The 19,178-nt window shown below is 42.5% G+C and overlaps 1 protein-coding gene across 4 annotated transcripts in view; it reads right to left on the minus strand.

Moving 5' to 3' along the window:
• The window catches only part of LOC121276439 (zinc finger protein 385D-like), a 469,044-nt gene that overhangs the window by 21,038 nt on the left and 428,828 nt on the right, over nucleotides 1-19,178 (minus strand). For all 4 annotated transcript variants that reach the window (XM_041184847.1, XM_041184845.1, XM_041184846.1 and 1 more), the window contains one exon: nucleotides 13,168-13,395. In XM_041184847.1, the coding sequence (XP_041040781.1) occupies nucleotides 13,168-13,395 (228 nt within the window). The remainder of the gene's footprint in view (nucleotides 1-13,167; nucleotides 13,396-19,178) is intronic.

A 19,178-nucleotide genomic window follows, 5' to 3' on the forward strand; every position in this document is an offset into this window, starting at 1 on the left:
CACTCTAAACTCACTCAAGCCCATCACACATTTGCTGGCATCTTATTCATTGCCAGCTCAAGGGACATCACCATTCACTTTCTCACACACACCCTCACATGTCCATCTGGCCTCATCTCCTCTGGAGACTGCCTCCTCAACCCTCACCATCTTGAGGCCATTGCACAGATCAACTTGTGCCCCCACACAAACGCTGGATAGCTCCTTCCTCGCCCTACAGCCTCTTCCTTTGCCTAAGGCCACTTCTCCCATTTACCTAAGCAAGCCCTAGCACTGCAGCTGTACAAGGCCTAATGGCTAGTCTAGTAATTAGAGGCCTGCACGTGGGCCCCCCTAAAAGTGCTGTTGTGCTCTCCGCGAAGCCTGGCACCGATGATTGCGAGTGCTGCCCAAAACAAGATAAGCAAACAAACCTTGAAGTCCCGAGCGAAGTGCAGCTTGCCAGGTGCACATTACTTATGTGCAGTTGTGAAACATGGTGGCATGCAATATGCCGACGTGGGTGGATGATCCTGCACGAGGGATGAGTCCGACTGGCTGGCCTTATAATGATATGCAGATGTATTACAATAAGGTTCCCAACGCCTGATGGCAGGAAACATGGCCCACCATCAATGGGCTGAGCAGATGATCGCAAAGTGGTTTCGCGACATTGTGGAACTGATTTTTGGCCTTCTCAACATATTGTCCACTCACACCGCTGAGCACGCCCAACGCCAATGGGCACAGATGATTCCACCCAATGTATCAGCCCATGAGCCACATGGAGAGCAGAAATAAATACACTTGATGAAGCTCCAACACTTTGAGTCTAAAGTGAATATTTCTAACTGATGGGAACCAGAACACAAAACAATAGCACTTGCAGCAATAAGCGCTTCCTCAGTATTACGCAGAAACATCAACCTAGGTTATGTGCTCATGCCCTTGGTCTGGGGTTGGAAACCACAACTATCTGCCTCAGAATTGAAAACGTTGCCCAGTTGAGCCAAGCCAACAGGAGCAGAGCATATCTGAAACATCACTTGGTCATATTGTAGATACCAGTACAGGGGCTGGCATCTCACCCCGTCAAAGATAAGTTAGAGGGGTCTGCACTAGGAGATGCACCTAGTACAAGTGCTCAGGATTAAAGCAGGGTAATAGGACAGAGCAAGAAGTCTGAGTGAGATATCACATTCAAGCACTGCTGAAGAGGGCCCGCATGTAGGCTTCATGGCCACAGTCCATGAAAATCCCTGATGGGACTACACAGAGACATCTAAGTGCATTGAATTACCTGCAAACAAGCTCATTCATAAGAAAAGAGAGAATGGAAAAATCCAATCCAGCTTGTGAAGGGTCAAATTTATGCAGTCATTTATGGAACAAATGGTCAGCTCTGTGTATAATGCAGTGGGGCCCATAGCAATAGAGCCACTGGTGGCAGTTCTAAGAGCTTTAATGTGATCTCAGACTGCTTGTTCGGAATTTGAGCATTGCCTCAGGATTTCAAAGCTTGGAGAGGCTCCTGCATTTGTTTCCGCACAGTGCATTGGGAATGCTGAGACTCAACCCTGCTAGCGTGACAGTGATGCCATGGACAAAGCACCCGGTCTCAGGAAGAAAACATGCCTGCTCCCCGCCAGCCTCTCAGCCATTTTGGTTTGAAACAGCAAGGTGGACTGGACTGCCCTTGATCATTATGGTCAAAGCTCCTCAAGGCCACCCACCATTTCCATCACAAATATCCTCAGTAGATTTTCATAAACTTCCACAGTTCCAAGCTACAGGGGTAAACAACTTGAAGGTGCAACAGGTGGGCAAAAGATTACAGAGGTCAAGCACTAGGGATTTGTACCAAGGTGATTTTTAGCTATCAATTGTTTCAATTTTTCAATTATAAAATGAAAATTGATGGTGTTTTATCGTTTTTTCTTTATTTAACTGTTGGTCATTACATCTGTAATAATGCCAATGAACAATCAAGAAAGTACACTTTGAAAGCATTTATTTTGGGGATGTAAGGGCTTTGGTGAGCTGATAGAAGGGACATCTGATGCATTGAGGTAGAAAGACTTATTCACTAAACCTCTCCTTGATGATTTGCTGTTGCAGAGGCCTGGCAGTTGTTGGGGGGGCGTGGGGCTAGTATCCCTTGCTCTTTACTGGCCATCTTCAGGTTTCTGATGGTCCTACTGCTGGACTTTCCTCTTGCTAGAGGTCTCCAAGGGTTGATCTTTTGCAGGACAAAGGAATGGAGCATGCCACACCTGACAATGAAACTCTCCAGGGGATATACTGAAGGCCTCCAATTCTCAAAGGGAACAGAATCTCTGGCCAGAGTTTTACAGCCCCCTGGGGAGGCTGGATGGCTGCTTACCTACTCCTGCCTGTCCCTGCTGCCAGAGTCGTCATGCAGCCCACCTATAGGCCAACCGTGACCCTAAGCAGCTAATTAACATCTGTTTTCATCACTTCTGTGATTTTACCTGTAGCAGGGGAGACCAGTGCCAAGTATCCAGCCTGCCAGGTTGCCCATCAGAACCCCACTGTGGCTGTCAGAGCACCCCCCCCAGCAAGGTAATTTCCCCCCCTCCCAGCTTTCCCTTTGTTCCCCAGCCTTACAATTCCAGCCCCTCATTCCAGCTTACTTTATATCTGGTTCCTTTGCTTCATGGCCCCTTCTGGGATTGCATGTAGTCTGAGCAGTAGCCACCGCTCCTAGTGGCCACTGCTCATTTCAAGGCTTGGCAACTGTCAAAGGCAAGATTTCCTCCCTGATGGGGGCAGAAACCAATTAACAGCCCAATGGTTCTTAGCTGGCTGTGGGGTGAGCCAGCCGAGTAGAAGGGAGGTGGGCTCACCACTGGCTTTTATGTCAGGAGGTGGGAACTCTGCAGAGTCCCAGCATAAAATTCAGCCATCTGCTTCCAAAGGCCAATCATTTTTTTAAAAATCAGAGTTCTGATGGAAACATGGTTCTGATTGTAGTGCTCCCCAGTGTCTATACTCAAGCGCCTGAAGAGTCATGAGCCAGGTGATCCAGGGGCACCCGTTGACCCCAAGCAGCCAGCTTGCCACCCGATGGCTTGGAAGGAAGAGGTGGTTTATTGTGCAATGGCGCAGGATAAAGGCATGATGACAACTGCTATGAAAACAGGTCCAGACCTGTATGATGCACTATATAATACATTGCTTGTCATTGCACATCCAGGGAGTTGACATACATTCTTGGCTCTGCAGGTGAAGTACAAACGGCGATACGGGTGCAGGCCAATGACACCTTACACCCATGGAAAGTTTGCTATCCTGGTCATGCCTTCAACTCTTTCACTTTGTTCGGTTGTCTCCATGGGAAGCAACATAGATAAAACACTGTTTTGACATTGCTGATGCAGCAATGAAGTGATATCAGCTCAGTCACCTCATGCAACCTGGAATGGCCCTGCAGTGTATAAATTAAGCACCAACATCTCCTGTATAGCCATCAACAGTGTTGGCCATGCCCTTGTGCAGGGCTAAAATTGATGATGCAACAGGTAACAGAGCTCAGTGGAAGTGTCATTCCTGAAGCAGAGGCACTTCCTTAGCTAGGCTGTGGTAGGAAATGTAGTTCCTAAATCTATGCATGTGAATTCACATAGGTCCAATATCTCTTAGTCTGTGCAGTCTCCTTACTGCTGCTGCTAGTCCTGATCCTTGAGCCCAAAGGTAGATCCAGCAGAGCACCCATTAATTGTAGTGAAGGCAAAGCAGGGAAAGACTCCTGCACCTCCAATTCTGATTCTGACTAATTTTCAAACACTTCTATTGTAGCTTTGTTTGGCTGCAAAAGAAGGCAAAAAAACCTGCAATGGGTCTAAAATGACTGATCATAGACCTACCTGAATAAAGATGTGGATCCCTTTAAAAAAAGCCTGCTTTCTAGCTTTTCCTGCCATCATTTGTTGTGTGCGCTTAAGAATAAGCAATTCAGGAATTGACAAAGAATAGCATCACAGAAGATCCTGGTGAAGGTATAGAACCCTTATTTGAATATTTTAATTGGCTGAATGCTTATTCCAAGGTGGGCTAGAGGTCATTTTAATCAATACTGTAGTCATCACACTTCCGTTGCAGATTGGGAAGGGTTTTTGGCATTTGAAATGTGTCTAATCAAAGCCCATTTTACAACCTAGAAACAGGTGAGACAAAGACCAATTTCTCTCCCTAATAATTTACTCTGGGCCAATGGTGATACAAGCACTAAAAATGTATTAAGGGGTAATAGATTTAAGAGTTTGCATTTTAGTACTCCATTACAGCAGTATAGTATTTAAATAGAGGAAGATTGCTGAACTTGGTGGAGAGGGATCTGGGTGTCTTGGTATCTGAATCACAAAATGTTAGCATGCAAGTGGTTAGGAAGGCAAATGAAATGTTGGCATTTATTGCAAGGGGAGCTTTACTGCAGCTGTACAAGGACTTGGTGAGACCACATCTTGAATACTGTGTACAGATGCTCAGCACTGCAGGGGTGGGGGCGGGAGGAGAGTGGGCGCTGACATAAGCGCAGGTGCGGGCGAACACGGAATGAAAGCTTCCTGAAGGCAAAGAGCTGCTTCCAGGAGCTGAAGACTACTAAAGTATTAAATAAAGATTTAAAATCAGAACAAAAATGTCCAAGCATCACAAACAGTCACCTGAACATATACATTATAAAAATTCTGTCCATAGTTTCTTTTAAATGTAATAACGGATACCTCATCCCGCCCTTGGATAGCAAAGTGGAGTTGAGACACAACCAGATCAACCATGATCTTGTTGAATGGAGGAGCAGGCTCAAAGGGCTGAAACTCCTGCTCCTATGTCCTATGTTCCTATTAACCTTAGAGCATGTTTCAAATTGACAAGGTGAATTTATAAAACAATTACTAGTTTCTCATTGTGTTAATTACTCCTGTTCAAACAACAACTTTTTTTCCAATGAAGTCTGTCGACAATTTTGTTTGTGCAAGCTGAATAACTTTATCAATACATGTGACCCAGATTTCCCATTTTGCTCTTCCACTTGCTGACAGAAGAAGAATATTTCTGCAATTTCAACAGGCAAGCAGAGCAGCTGATGCATTGGTGGGATTTATATAGTCAGCATAGGTGAAAGCATCTTGCACCAGTGAAGTTTAAGCAGCATAGGTGCAGCGTGAAGGTTACTGGTGGACATGCTGAAAGAGGAGCTGGGACTACAGGTACCGCAAACCTTTGAAGGTACTGTCAGGTCTTGAAACTAGTCAATGAGAGTAACTAGTGCAAAACGGAACAGACCCTGCTCTGGAGTAGGTAGGTGATTGATATTAAATTGAAAAAAAAAGACATTATGTTAAATCCAGTTTGCTTGATTCTGTTTAAAATTTTAATTTGTTGGATTTGTCAAGTGGGCTTTATTTTAATAAGGGTGGTGAGCTGCCAACATCTTTCGCACCGCTCCAGGCAGCTTAGCAACAAAGCACGGATGGATGGAGAGCTTCTAGGTTGACAAAAGTATTCTTTAGGTTCGTCCTAGAAGTTAGGATGGGTTGATCAGATCTTAATCCACAATAATGCTGAGGGACAGGGAGCAGCAAGAGAGCTCCTCTTGTTTTCACAGTCAAATAAGTATTTATTTTTAAAACACACTTTTTTGGTGGTGGCCTCCAGTCGTCCCTTTGAGAACTTTACAGTTGGAAAACAGGCGCAATGAGGTTCAATTTCTAACCCTGTACATTAGCAAGGGCAAGTGTTGTATTAGGTTACACATGAATAACAATAAAATGTGTGTGAATTTCAGCAAACATCACGCAGCCATGGGGTGAAGCAGGTGGAACTATATGAAGTTTAAGTTATCATTGCTTTTAAATTACATTGAGTTACATACAGTACAGAAACAGACTATTCAACCCAATTGATCTATGCTGGTGTTTATGCTCTACACGAGCTTTGTCTCAATGTACTTAATCTCCCTGCATCAGCATATCCTATTCCTTTTTCCCTCTTGTCCTGATCCACCTTCCCCTTAAATGCATCAATGCTATTTGCCTCGGGGGCTCCTTGCAGCAGCATGTTCCACATTATTACCTCTCCCTAGGCAACAAAGTTTCTCGTCAATTCCCTTTTGGATTTATTAGTGGCTCTTTATTTATGTCCCCTGGTTCTGGCCTCCCTTGCAAGTGGAAACATGTTCTCTACATCTATGCTATCAAACCCTTTCTTTAATATAGCGTATTACATAGTATTTATATAACAAAAATAGACGCATTCAGTCAAACAGGTCCAAGTTGGTGCTTATGATCCATACCAATCAATCCCATCAATATATCCTCTATTCTTTTCTCCACCATGGGCTGGATTTTCCTCTTGGGAGTGCATTTTGCAAGCCAGGCCATTTTTACGGCTTACAAACTGCACTCCCAATTGCCATGCGACTTTGCCCGTGATTTTTGTTTTTCCCAGGGGGTTCGGGTGCAAAGTGCAGTTTTTGAGCTGCGAACCAGTGGGGAAGCTGAGGCAGGCTGGTGAGAAGGCTAGCCTCAGGTCTCAGCAATAGCAGCTTGGCCCGTAACATTGTTCATGAGCCCCCAAGGCCACTCGCTCACTTCCTTCACCCACCCCTGAAACCTCATGCCTCCTCAATTCACTCCCAAGTATCCTCCATTGCCACTCACCGTGTATCCACTATGTACAGACCTCAGATTCCATGCAATATTAATGGAAAATATTTTTCAATACTTTGAGGAAAAAAAAACTCATCACCTAATAAAAGCGTGCATTAAACCCACTGTTGCTGATACTGAAAAAATGTTGTATTCTGTTATGTGAAAAAATACTTATACTTGTAATCTTTTTAGCTTCTATCAAAATAACCAGAAACCATATCGCAGGCACAATCTGATATTGCAACTTCTTAAAACTGTCATTCATTATCAGATGAATGGAACAGCTACACCTAATGCTGAAACCCAATTATACTTGAAACACAACCAAGCATTCATAATGGCCAAAGCTGTCCAAGCATAGAGTGTTCTCTGAGCTGAAAAGAACAGAGGTGCTCATTTTAATTGCAAAGCTGATTGCCTGTCAATCAGTGGACGGGAACATATGGTTAGATTTATTTTCCAAGTGTCAAAAACAGGTTTTCTTAAATCACAGTACAAAAGATGACAGGGGATGTTGTGACATTTTTCACTGCATTATGGTGCTTTCTCTAATGGAAAAGTACTGAAACACATGTGAACAATTACACAGTGCTAGTGAATGTAAAGGTCAGCTTACCTTTGCAGAACAGATCCCTAGGATGAATCATTGCATAAAAAACACATCCATATTACAATACAGCTCCTATAAGTAACATTTGAGTGTGTGAAAACATTTGATACTTACATTTTAGAATGTTCCCAATTCCTCAGCAGTATTTTAATTTTATTCAAGAACTCTCAAACCTGGTGTACTTTCAATGGGTTTTAATAATTAAAACCCCACACCACTAGGTCAAAATGATGTGTGGAAGGAAGTACAATTTTCAAGCTCCCATTTAAAATGGAGAACCCAACCGAAGTGGGGGCAGGTGTGCGTTTGTACACTATGTATTCTCAACCCACAAAAAGGGCAGAGGAAACTGTTGTGTAGGGTCAGGAATGCTATAAAAAATTGGATTTTCTCCAAAAAAAAATTAATGTGTAATCATTTGTCCATCGAAATGCACTCCACACCCAAATGAAAATTCAGTCCCATGTGTTTATCTAGTTTCCACTTAGACGCATTATGCTAATCATCACAACTTAGTGTAGCAAGTTTCACATTGTCGCTACTCTTTGGGTAAAAGACATTTTCTTGAATTCCCAATTGACTGTATTACTGACTACCTTATTTTTATTGTCTCCCCCATCCCACACCCCACAGCTCAACAAGTAGAAATATCTTTTCAAAGTCTACCATATTAAAACCTTTCAGAATCTTGAAAACATCCCTCCGTCTTCTCTTTCCTTGAGAAAAAAGCCCCAGCCTGTTCAATCTTCCCTGATAAATATAGCCTCTTAGGTCCGATATCAGTTCTTGTACCTTCTCCTGTGTATTCTTATCCTTTCGATAATATGGAGTTGAGAACTGTGTGCAATAGTCCAAATGTCTTCCAACTATGAATCAATACAATTTTAACATAACTTCCCAACGTTTCTGTTCTATCTCTCCAGAAATGTATCCCAGTGCTTGGTTTGTTTTTCTTTAAAAGTAATAATGAAGTTTAAAGAGGCCATTGGTGATTTGTTTATCTGTATCCTGAGATCCCTTTGCTTCTCGAATCCATTCAGTCACTTATTATCCATGCAGAATGTGGTCTCTGTATTCTTCCTACCAAAGTGCACCATAACACATTTATCTATATTAAAATTAATTTGTCCGTTACACTTCCATTCTGCAAGCTTATTAATGCCACTCATTCCACAACTGTATTTGTTCCTTTTTGTGACCTTTAGATGCTAACTGCACTGCTTAAGGTGACCTTGGCAATCTTGCAGCAGGTTCAATAAGATTAACTGCACTGTTCTGAATTGGTAGTAATGCGTCAAACTTTAAAGTTAACCAATTGGTTGAAATGATTGAACTGAGACTTAATTGTAACTCTCAATCATTCAGACTTCTATTTGTGAGGTACTCTCTCAGCAGCCAAGAAAGGTCAGTGCACCCATCCTGCTATGGAGAAGCAAATCTGCTGTGTTCAGACATAAAATACCTTTATATTATAAGATTGTGCCCAACAGCACCCAAAACCGCTGAATGTAATTAGTAAGTATTCAGACAGAAGTGGAGATCTAATTAATGTGCGTGTATAGAAACTCACCTGCCAAGCTCGTATTGTGTGTAATCCCTGCAGCTCTCCCCACTATTTTCAATCCTCCAATTTTTCTTGGGCTTGCTTCTGCCAGACAGCTGATGGGGAAGTGCAATGTGGAAAAATAAGTGAAGAATGCACCGCTGTCCTAAAGTGGCATTGCAATGTAAATGTGCCAGTAGAGAAGTATTGAGAAAGGTGACAAAGAATTTCACAATGCACAGCATGGCACATTGCTGTAGATCAGGGTATGGAGGTGAGTGGAAGAATTGGAGTTCTGATTGAACTGTGAGATATATTGTAACGTGGTAGCTTTGAACGTTGAATAAGAGAAGCCCATGTAAAAGTTATAGAATAGTTGTGAAGTGATTTAAAAGTTAACTCAAAGGTGAGAGCCATGAACATGGGGATTTTCATTAAAATCATTGCCTGAACATTGACACTAATTCTGGAAATGAAAATATTTTACATTGTATATTATTTGTGGATTAGCTATAATGACAAATTCAGGAAGGTTATGCATCAGTAATGGAGCCTCCCTAGGCAGGTGCAGAGGTTCAAGAGTTGAAACATGAGTCTTTTAGCCTTTTCTCTAACTTATCCTCCTGTTGAGTGAGGCATCGCTCTGTGAACTCAGGCTTAGGAACATAGGAGCAGGAGTAGGCCATTCAGCCCATCGAGCCTACTTCGCTATTCAGTATGATTATGGCTGACCATCCACTTTGATGCCTTTTTCCCACATTATCCCTATATCCCTTTACGTCTTTGGAATTTAAAAATCTGTCAATCTCTACCTTAAACACACTGAATGACTGAGCTTCCACAGCTCTCTGGGGTAGAGAATTCCAAAGATTTACAATCCTCTGAGTAAAAATATTTCTCCTCATCTCAGTCTTAAGTGGCTTCCTCCTTATTTTAAAATTGTGTCCCCTGGTTCTAGACTCCCCAATTAGAGGAAACATCTTACCTGCATCTACGCTGTCGATCCGTTTAAGTATTTTGTAGGTTTCAGTGAGGTCACCTCTAATTCTTTGAAATTCTAGAAAATACAGGCCCAGTTTCTCCAATCTCTCCTCATAGGACAGTCCTGCCATCCCAGGGCAAGTCCGGTGAACCTTTGTGGCATTCCGTCAATGACAACAATATCCTTCCTAAAGTAAGGGGACCAAAGCTGCACACAGCACTCCAGGTGCAGTCTAACCAAGCTTCCATGCAATTGAAGCAAGACTTCACTACTCCTGTACTCAAACCCTCTTGCGATAAAGGCCAACATACCATTTGAATTCCTATTTGCCTGCTGCACCTGCATGTTAGACTTCAGTAACTTATTGACGAGGACACCCAGGTCCTTTTGTACATCTAAACCTTCTAACCTTTTACCATTTAAGAAATACTCTGTGCATTTGTTCCTTCTACTAAAGTGGATAACCTCACATTTTTCTACATTGTATTCCATCTGCCATGTTCTTGCCCACTCCCTAAATCTGTCCAAATCCTCTTGAAGCCGCTTTGCATCTTCCCTCACAACACATATTTCCACCTAATTTTGTGTCATCCATGAACTTGGAAATATGATAATGTCCCGCTGTTCGCGGCTTCCTCTTTCGCAAATTCCATCATCCTTGCAAAAGCCTTTGCAAACCAGTTCACTGATTGCAGGCCCAAATTCACTTATCCGCGGTTTCAAAAATAAAAAATAGAAGCCTCTTTAGAAAATGCTGAGAAAAGATAAACCACCTGAACAAAGTTTTAAAGAAGGGAAGGTATCAATGATGCATTTCCTGCAACCAGCCTCTTCCCTCACCCCCACCCTAATTGCCCTGGCAGTAAGAACTCCCAGTGGCCTCGGCAACTAGAATTCCCTGTGGCTCCAGCTACAAGAATTCCCCGCGGCCCCGGCAACAAGAATTCCCTGTGGCCTCGGCAACAAGAACTCCCCGTGGCCTTGGCAACAAGAATTCCCTGTGGCCTTGGCAACAAGAACTCCCCGTGGCCTCAGCAACAAGAGCTCCCCGTGGCCTTGGCAACAAGAATTCCCTGTGGTCCTGGCAACAAGAACTCCCTGCGGCCTTGGCAACAAGAACTCCCCTTGGCCCTGACAACAAGAATTCCTCATGGCCCCGGCAACAAGAATTCCCCATGGCCTTGGCAGCAAGAATTCCCCGTAGCTCCAATCACAGTCCATCTTCACTCTCAAGTAAAGTGTCATAAGTGTGACAAATGTTACATTTTTCTTGTTTCATTAAACAATTTCTGCAATAAATTTCTCTTTAAATTTATTAAAAATTATTGCTTTTTTCTTGCCTTTGATCCTTTCTTCATGTAAAATTTGAGGATGGCTGGAACCTATCTGACTCCCATTGTAACGTACGCTTGCCGTTTGCGAGGTTTCGTGGGAATGTAACCCCTCAAACAGCAGGACTTTACACTATTACATTTGGTCCCCACATCAACATCATTGATATATATTGTGAACAGCTGGGGCCCAATATTTTTCAATGCAGTACCCCACTAGGCACTGCCTGCAAACACGAGAATGACCCATTTATTCCGAATCTCTGTTCTACTTTGCTGAGACTTCCCATATATTGCTTTAGCCTATAATTAAATGTTATTAAAATAGTCCCCATGTGACGTATAGAAGTTAAGTTGCACTGAAAAGAATTGGGAAAAATTAATGTTTAGGAATACTGGTGTAATAAACAAGAAGTTAATGCCCAGTGGTATGATAATAAAGATTTTCCATTGGCATTGGCCTTTCTGGAAGTTCAAACATCCTCGTGTAACACACATTGAAGAGAATACTTCACTGAGCATGTGGACTGACAAGTGTGGTTGCAAGGTCAGCCACTTCTTCGACAATTAGCACACTGATTTAAAATGATATTATATATGTTGTGATTTAAGGCAGACAGTTGTTGAGACAATAATAACACGCCTGTCAGCCCTCTCCTATTAATTTTCTACATTATGCACTTAATTCAGTGAGGGGAGTGGGTTATGTTTGGAATTTATAGTCAAGGCACTTTTGTTTGATAAACAGGCACCTTTATTCCAATGTAACATAAAGTTAAAGGGCTAAGGGAAATGATACAAGATTTCAGGCAACATGATTTTATATCATGTGATCATATTGTCAACATTATGGGAATTTTGGCAACAACACATACATTGCTTCTCTGTCTCTTTTGATAAATTGTTTATCTATACTCAAATCATCAGATATGCACTTGGTGGCTGCAATGAAAGATAATAAACTAATACAGAAAAACTGCCCTTCCATCGCATTAAAATTCATACTACAAACCTGAGCATCTGGAGCAGAAAACAGGTATCGAAACTGTCAGTAAAATGCACAAATGGATATAATGGATGCTATCGTAATACTTGGAGGAAAATCACAGATGGCTTAAAGTACAATCTGGACAAAACACAGCTTTAGGGTTTCAGGTTAGTGTGTAATGCAACTTAGCTGGGGTTCCTCTCATGCTTCAGTGGGTAATTGTACGGGCAGCATGATACTAAGCCAGAAAGAGCAGAAGGTTCAAGATAGGAACACTCATCTGTGCTGACTGAAGACTCCCAGGAGAAAATAATCAGTCAAGCCTTCTGTTGTTGAATGCTGTCTGGTGAATGCTGTGTGTGTGTGTGTGTGTGTGTGTGTGTGTGTGTGTGTGTGTGTGTGTGTGTGTGTGTGTGTGTGTGTGTGTGTGTGTGTGTGTGTGTGTGTGTGTGTGTGTGTGTGTGTAGACTTCGGAGGAGACCTTGGTCAGTCTGAACTATGATGTTTTTACAGTCAGGAACCCTTCTCTTCTCACACATGAAGAGTGACCTAAAGCTTGCTTGTGTCCCCGGAGCCAAACCAGAGCATTTCTCACTGACTTAAGAAGAGGAGTAATAAAATACCTCAGCTTTGCTCAGTTGATTTATGAGGGCTGATTTAACTTTCGGCACTGGCAGAAAATGGCTGGTGTAGATTGGCTGCCCGTTACATAACCTCTTTTCCATTCTTAGGGAAACCGGGCCAAGGTTCATAACAGGCAAACAATCCCCTAGCTGTTACTGCCACCACCGAGACTTCTAGTCAGCCCTATAATGTAATGAAAAACCTTCAATTGTTTATTATCCTCCATCATATTTCCAGCCATCGATTGGTACATATCCATTTAACACCAAATTATTTTGCTATGCGAATGCTTTCTCACTGTTTTGTCACAGTATCTTAACAGCAAATTAAAGAAGCTCCATTTCTTATGGACGGACTGCAGTTGAGTAAGTTTGTTCTGTTTAAAGACTGGCAATTACAGGATTGGAAGCTAGGAAAACAGATTCCCATGTCTCACCACTGTTGTGTGCTTCCAGTTGTGAGGCAGAGTTGACAGCCACCTTGCAGAGGGAGCAGTAAAGCAGCCGTTTTGCTTTTTCTTCTTCTGTTTCCTTGGGAAGAGCTGTGTTGAGGCTACTGGATGTAAAGGATTTCTCTGTCCTGGAAATGGATTCTGTTGTTACACTATCACTTGCTGCTGCCAGTGTTGTCACTTTTGATATTGTTGCTGTCCCTTGAGTGCTGTCTAGATTAAAATAATAAAAAAAATGTGAAAATGAAGCCAAATACAAACTACTTCTATCACAAAGCTGGCTTTCAGCAAATATGGAAAAAAACTTCATTCTAATCAAAAGTCTGATCTATCAAATGTTAAACACCATCTTACTCGCTTCACTTTTTCAATACCATTTCTCAATAGTTGATCTGTGGATAAGATGATAATTCTGTGAAGGCTGTCAAAGAAAGGTCTTTGATTCTATCCAGTGTATGCAATTTGAAGTCAATGGACTCCACCAACAAACAATTGGTCCTGTAACAATTGCCGTTGACTTTCTCCCATGATATTCAATAACATTTTTCAATTATTCATGCAGGCTTGTCTTTGGAAAAGCTGTTGTGATAACAATTCATGCTGATGATGGTTTCCTTGGTATTTGCTGTGTTGTTGGGACAAATGGAAAAGATGCTCCTTTCTCTAGCCCAGCTTGTGAATAACAACTAGCTAAATTCAAGTCTCCTGTGAAATAACAATGATCATCATGCTTCGTCACCTTGTCAAAACCTAATCCCTATTGCCCTTTGCAGTATAACATCTTGGTCTTCTCTAATTTTATTGAAAAGTAGACAAGATGGGGGATGATCTTTCTCCTTGTACAGTGCACATGATGAACAGGGCATCTGTCATTCTGACCCAATGAAGTTGGTGTGAGGCTCCACCCATGTTTGTGATTGAGTCTATTTCTAATATTCAGGAGGAGCACTAATTACACTTATTATTAGCAGTTCATCCATTAGAGGCTGTGAAACCAACTGAGGAGACTGTCACCATTTAAAGGTAGCCTGAAATTTTACATGGGAGGTCCACTTTTTATGTGCTGAATTCCAGAACTTATTTTTTCACTGCCTGCTGTAAAATAAAAAACATGTGTTTATATAGCACGTTTCATGGCCCCAGGATGTCCCAAAACTCTTTACAGCCAATGAATTACTTCTGAATTCTGATCACTGTTGTAATGTAGGAAATGCAGCAGTCAAATTTTGTACAGCAAGATCGCATTAACAGAAAGATGACAATGACAAGATAATGGGGAGAATTTGCTATCCGTCGGGAGGGTTGGGCGCAGGTGGGCATGCTGCTGATCGCTGCCCGTGATCGGCTGGGTGCAGCCATTTTGCGTGGATGGGCCAATTATGGACTGCCCAGTATGACACACACCTGGAAGTGCTGAGTGCTCCCTGTGTTGGTGGGGGGGAGGAGGCTGATTCGGGGCCTGCGCTCTTTCGTGCATGCATATGAAAGGGTGCAAAAATCTCCCTGAGGCACAGAGTGTGATTTTTAAAAATTTTAATATAGAAGAAAAATTTAACATATGTCCCCTCATGTGACAGTAACACGAGTTGGGACATGTTAATGAACTTTAATAAAAAATTTATTTAATTTATAAACCCTCCATGAAACCTCAGCCCAGCCATGGATGAGGTTTCATGACAAATGCCAAGGCCGCCTGGGCTCTTTGCCTGCCTGCCAACCTTAAGCTTGGACGGGCAGTTCAATTAATTACTTTAATTGGCTTTTAAATGGCCTTAATAAGCCTTTGACAGTTCGAAGGTGCGCAGCCGACTCTGCTGTGCGCCCACCGAACTGAGGATCAGAATGACACGCCCACCCCCGCTCGCCAATCTGAAGGTTTTGCCTAATTTGTTCGAGGGGTTGGTGACTAAACATAATCCTACTGTCGGGAACTGTGTCACATTTACATTTGCAATTTGTATTATAAATCAAAAACTGGAATTATCCATAAGGTTTATAATAGCAATATAACATGAGAATCTGTCTTTGTATTCTAACACTGGTGTTGTAATGTCTACAAAATGGCACTGTGCTATACCTGCCATTTGTCTGATGGAAAGAACGGTTTAATACTCTTGATTATTTTAATTGGATGAAGAAACCAAACAATGTTCATTTAATTTACCTTCAGTACACCTTCTGATACTTTCATTGAAAAACAAGTGCAGACCATGAGCAAATCAACAACAAGGAGGAGGTTCTCATCATCAATGATCGGCATCAGGTGCCCAGACAAATAGCTCAGCAACAGCGGAGAAAGAGAGAGTGAGAGAGAGGGAGGGAGGGAGAGAGAGAGAATGACTGACGTACTAAAGGGAGGACGAGGCACCCATGGCTGACAAGGGAAGTCAGGGACAGCATTAAAGCTAAAGAGAAAGCATACAATGCGGCGAAGAGCAGTGGGAAACCAGGGGATTAGGAAGCCTGCAAAGACCAACAGAAGACAACTAAAAAAGAAATAAGGAGGGAGAAGATTAAATATAAGGGTAAACTAGCCAGTAATATAAAAGAAGGTTGCAAGAGTTTTTTTTAGAGATATAAAGGGTAAGAGAGAGGCAAAAGTGGACATTGGGCCACTGGAAAATGATGCTGGAGAAGTAGTAATGGGGAACAAAGAATTGGCGGAGGAACTGAATAGGTAGTTTGCGTCAGTCTTCACGGTGGAAGACACGAGTAACATCCCCAAAGTTCAAGAGAGTCAGGGGGCAGAGGTGAGTCTGGTGGCCATTACCAAGGAGAAGGTGCTAGGAAAACTGAAAGGTCTGAAGGTGAATCACCTGGACCAGATGGATTACACCCCACAGTTCTGAAGGGGATAGCTGAAGAGGCGTTAGTGGTGATCTTTCAGGAATCACTGGAGTCAGGGAGGATCCCAGAGGACTGGAAAATCGCTAATGTAACCCCGTTGTTTAAGAAGCGAGTGAGGCAAAAGATGGGAAATTACAGGCCAATTAGCCTGACCTTGGTCGTTGGTAAGATTTTAGAGTCCATTATTAAGGATGAGATTTCAGAATACTTGGAAGTGCGTGATAAAATAGTGCAAAGTCAGCATGGTTTCATCAAGGGGAGGTCATGCCTGACAAATCTGTTAGAATTCTTTGAGGAGGTAACGAGCAGGTTAGACAAATGAGAGCCAATGGATGTTATCTACTTGGACTTCCAGAAGGCCTTTGACAAGGTGAAGCACGGGAGGCTGCTCAGTAAGATAAGAGCCCATGGTGTTAGAGGCAAGGTACTAGCATGGATAGAAGATTGGCTGTCTAGCAGGAGGCAGAGAGTGGGGGATAAGGGGGTCTTTCTCAGGATGGCGGCCGGTGACTAGTGGAGTTCCGCAGGGGTCAGTGTTGGGACCACAACTTTTCACTTTATACATTAATGATCTAGATGAAGGAACTGAGGGCATTCTGGCTAAGTTTGCAGATGATAAAAAGATAGGTGGAGGGACAGGTAGTATTGAGGAGGTGGGGTGGCGGCAGAAGAATTTAGACTGGTTAGGAGAATGGGCAAAGAAGTGGCAGATGGAATACAACGTGGGGAAGTGTGAGGTCATGCACTTTGATAGGAAGAATAGAGGCATGGACTATTTTCTAAATGGGGATAGAATTCAGAAATCTGGAGTGCAAAAGGACTTGGGAGTCCTAATCCAAGATTCTCTTAAGGTTAACTTGCAGGTTGAGTCGGTAGTTAGGAAGGCAAATGCAATGTTGGCATTTATTTCGAGAGGACTAGAATATAAAAGCAGGGATGTGCTGCTGAGGCTTTATAAGGCTCTGGTCAGACCACATTTAGAATATTGTGAGCAATTTTGGGCCCCATATCTCAGGAAGGATGTGCTGGTCCTGGAGAGGGTCCAGAGGAGGTTCACGAGAATGATCCCAGGAATGAAAGGCTTAACATACGAGGAACGTTTGAGGACTCTGGGTCTATACTCCATGGAATTTAGAAGGATGAGGGGGGATCTGATTGAAACTTAAAGAATACTGAAAGGCCTGGATAGAGCGGATATGGAGAAGATGTTTCCATTAGTAGGAGAGACTAGGACCTGAGGGCACAGCCTCAGAGTAAAGGGAAGACCTTTTAGAACAGAGATGAGGAGAAACTTCTTTAGCCAGAGAATGGTGAATCTATGGAATTCATTGCCATAGAAGGCTGTGGAGGCCAGGTCATTGAGTATATTTAAGACCGAGATAGATAGGTTCTTGATTGGTAAGGGGATCAAAGCTTACGGGGAGAAGGTGGGAGAATGGGGTTGAGAAACCCATCAGCCATGATTGAATGGCAGAGCAGACTAGATGGGCCGAATGGCCTAACGTCAGCTCCTATGTCTTATGGTCTTATGCTCTCACAGTCAAGCCTCAGTTTGCATGCTTTGTGGGGTCTTCAAGTTTGAATCCAAGCCTATTGAAAAAGATTACCCCCATAGGCACATAGAACATGAACCTGTCTAGATTGATGCTTTTGTATTGGACTGGAATTTTGGATGTTCCCACAGCCAGAATAATTGTGTCATTGTAAGCTTTAAGAATATCTGTCACAGGAGCAAGAAAAAGTTGTGAAAAATACTCAAGGTAGAATTGTTGCTCAGAATAGATACTTTCACACCAACATTGACAAGAAACAACACTGAGATGCCCACGATCCCGCCTGAGCAATTCTTAAAATGACCCAGTGCTTTACTGTTTTTGATGGTATGCATAAGTTTTACCTCCCTCTCAGGGAGGGACTCCTCCATGTGTCAAACCGATGAAGTCCTCTCCTTTGACATACTCACTTTTGCAAAGTGGTCCCACTTTAAGCATGAGTTACACTTTTTCCTTCAAGCTGGGCATGACATTGTAAATTGATGAGTACTTCCACAGTTTCGGCACAGTTTTGAAGGTATCTGACTGTGTTTTTGAGACTGCTGGTCTCTTTTTCCATAACCATTCCATTTGGGCAAGCTGTGACTGCAACCCTGAGTCTGAAGATGCATTTCTGAGTCGCCTCTTAAATCCAACATGGCAGATTCATTTGAACTGCCAAGGTTGTGGCTTTTTACAAGGTTAAATCATCATCCTCTATGACGAGATGTTCGTTAATTCATGGAATTGAAATCTTTTCAATTAATTGCTCACATATTAATTTGTCGGTTAGCATGCCAAATTCACATGCCAACGCCAATTGCTGCAACATTGCCATGTATTGTTTTATGGGTTCACCATTTCCCTGGCATCTCTGGTAGAATATATATCATTTGATCATCACACTTTTCTTTGGCCCGAAGTATTTTTTGAGAGCACTTACCATCGTATCATACATAGATGAATATTCATTGGCCTTCTGCTCCATGACAATGTATGATTATCACCTTCTTGTGGATTGCTGCTACATCCTGATGGCCCTTTCCTATAGCAAGCAAGTAAGTCTTGAAGCCTGGAATCCGTCGATCCCATGGCATGGGTGGATCTCCCGGTAATGAAAGAAATGGTGGTGGAGCTGGTAAATTTAAACTATTCTCTGTTATCCTTGTTGCCAATTTGCTGTGCATTTTATATCTTGGAGCTATGCAGAGATGACCCTAGTTTCTCTGTGTGCAATAGATTTTATTCATAGTGCTTTAAAATGTCTGCTTCATGCTTACAACACTAGCTTATAGCAAGTTCTACAGTTTGTTAACTTTTCAATGAGTCCACACTCAGGTGCAATCAATCAAGGACTACAAGTATTTATAGCAAACAGACTCATAATCAAACACAGAACAATTGAACACTACGCCAAAGATCCCATATGCCTTCTCATGTTGTGAAAGAGCTGTGTATTGGCACCCCGAGGTCACTCTGTTCCTGTATTCCTTTAAAATTGTACCATTTAGTTTATATTGATGCTCCTCATTCTTCCTACCAGAAAACTCACTTCACAGTTCCGTGTTAAATTTTATCTGCCGTGCATCTAATCTATTTCACCAGTCTGTGCATAAG

The sequence above is a fragment of the Carcharodon carcharias genome, chromosome 3, assembly GCF_017639515.1.
Source record: "Carcharodon carcharias isolate sCarCar2 chromosome 3, sCarCar2.pri, whole genome shotgun sequence".
NCBI classification, from domain to species: Eukaryota; Metazoa; Chordata; class Chondrichthyes; order Lamniformes; family Lamnidae; genus Carcharodon; species Carcharodon carcharias.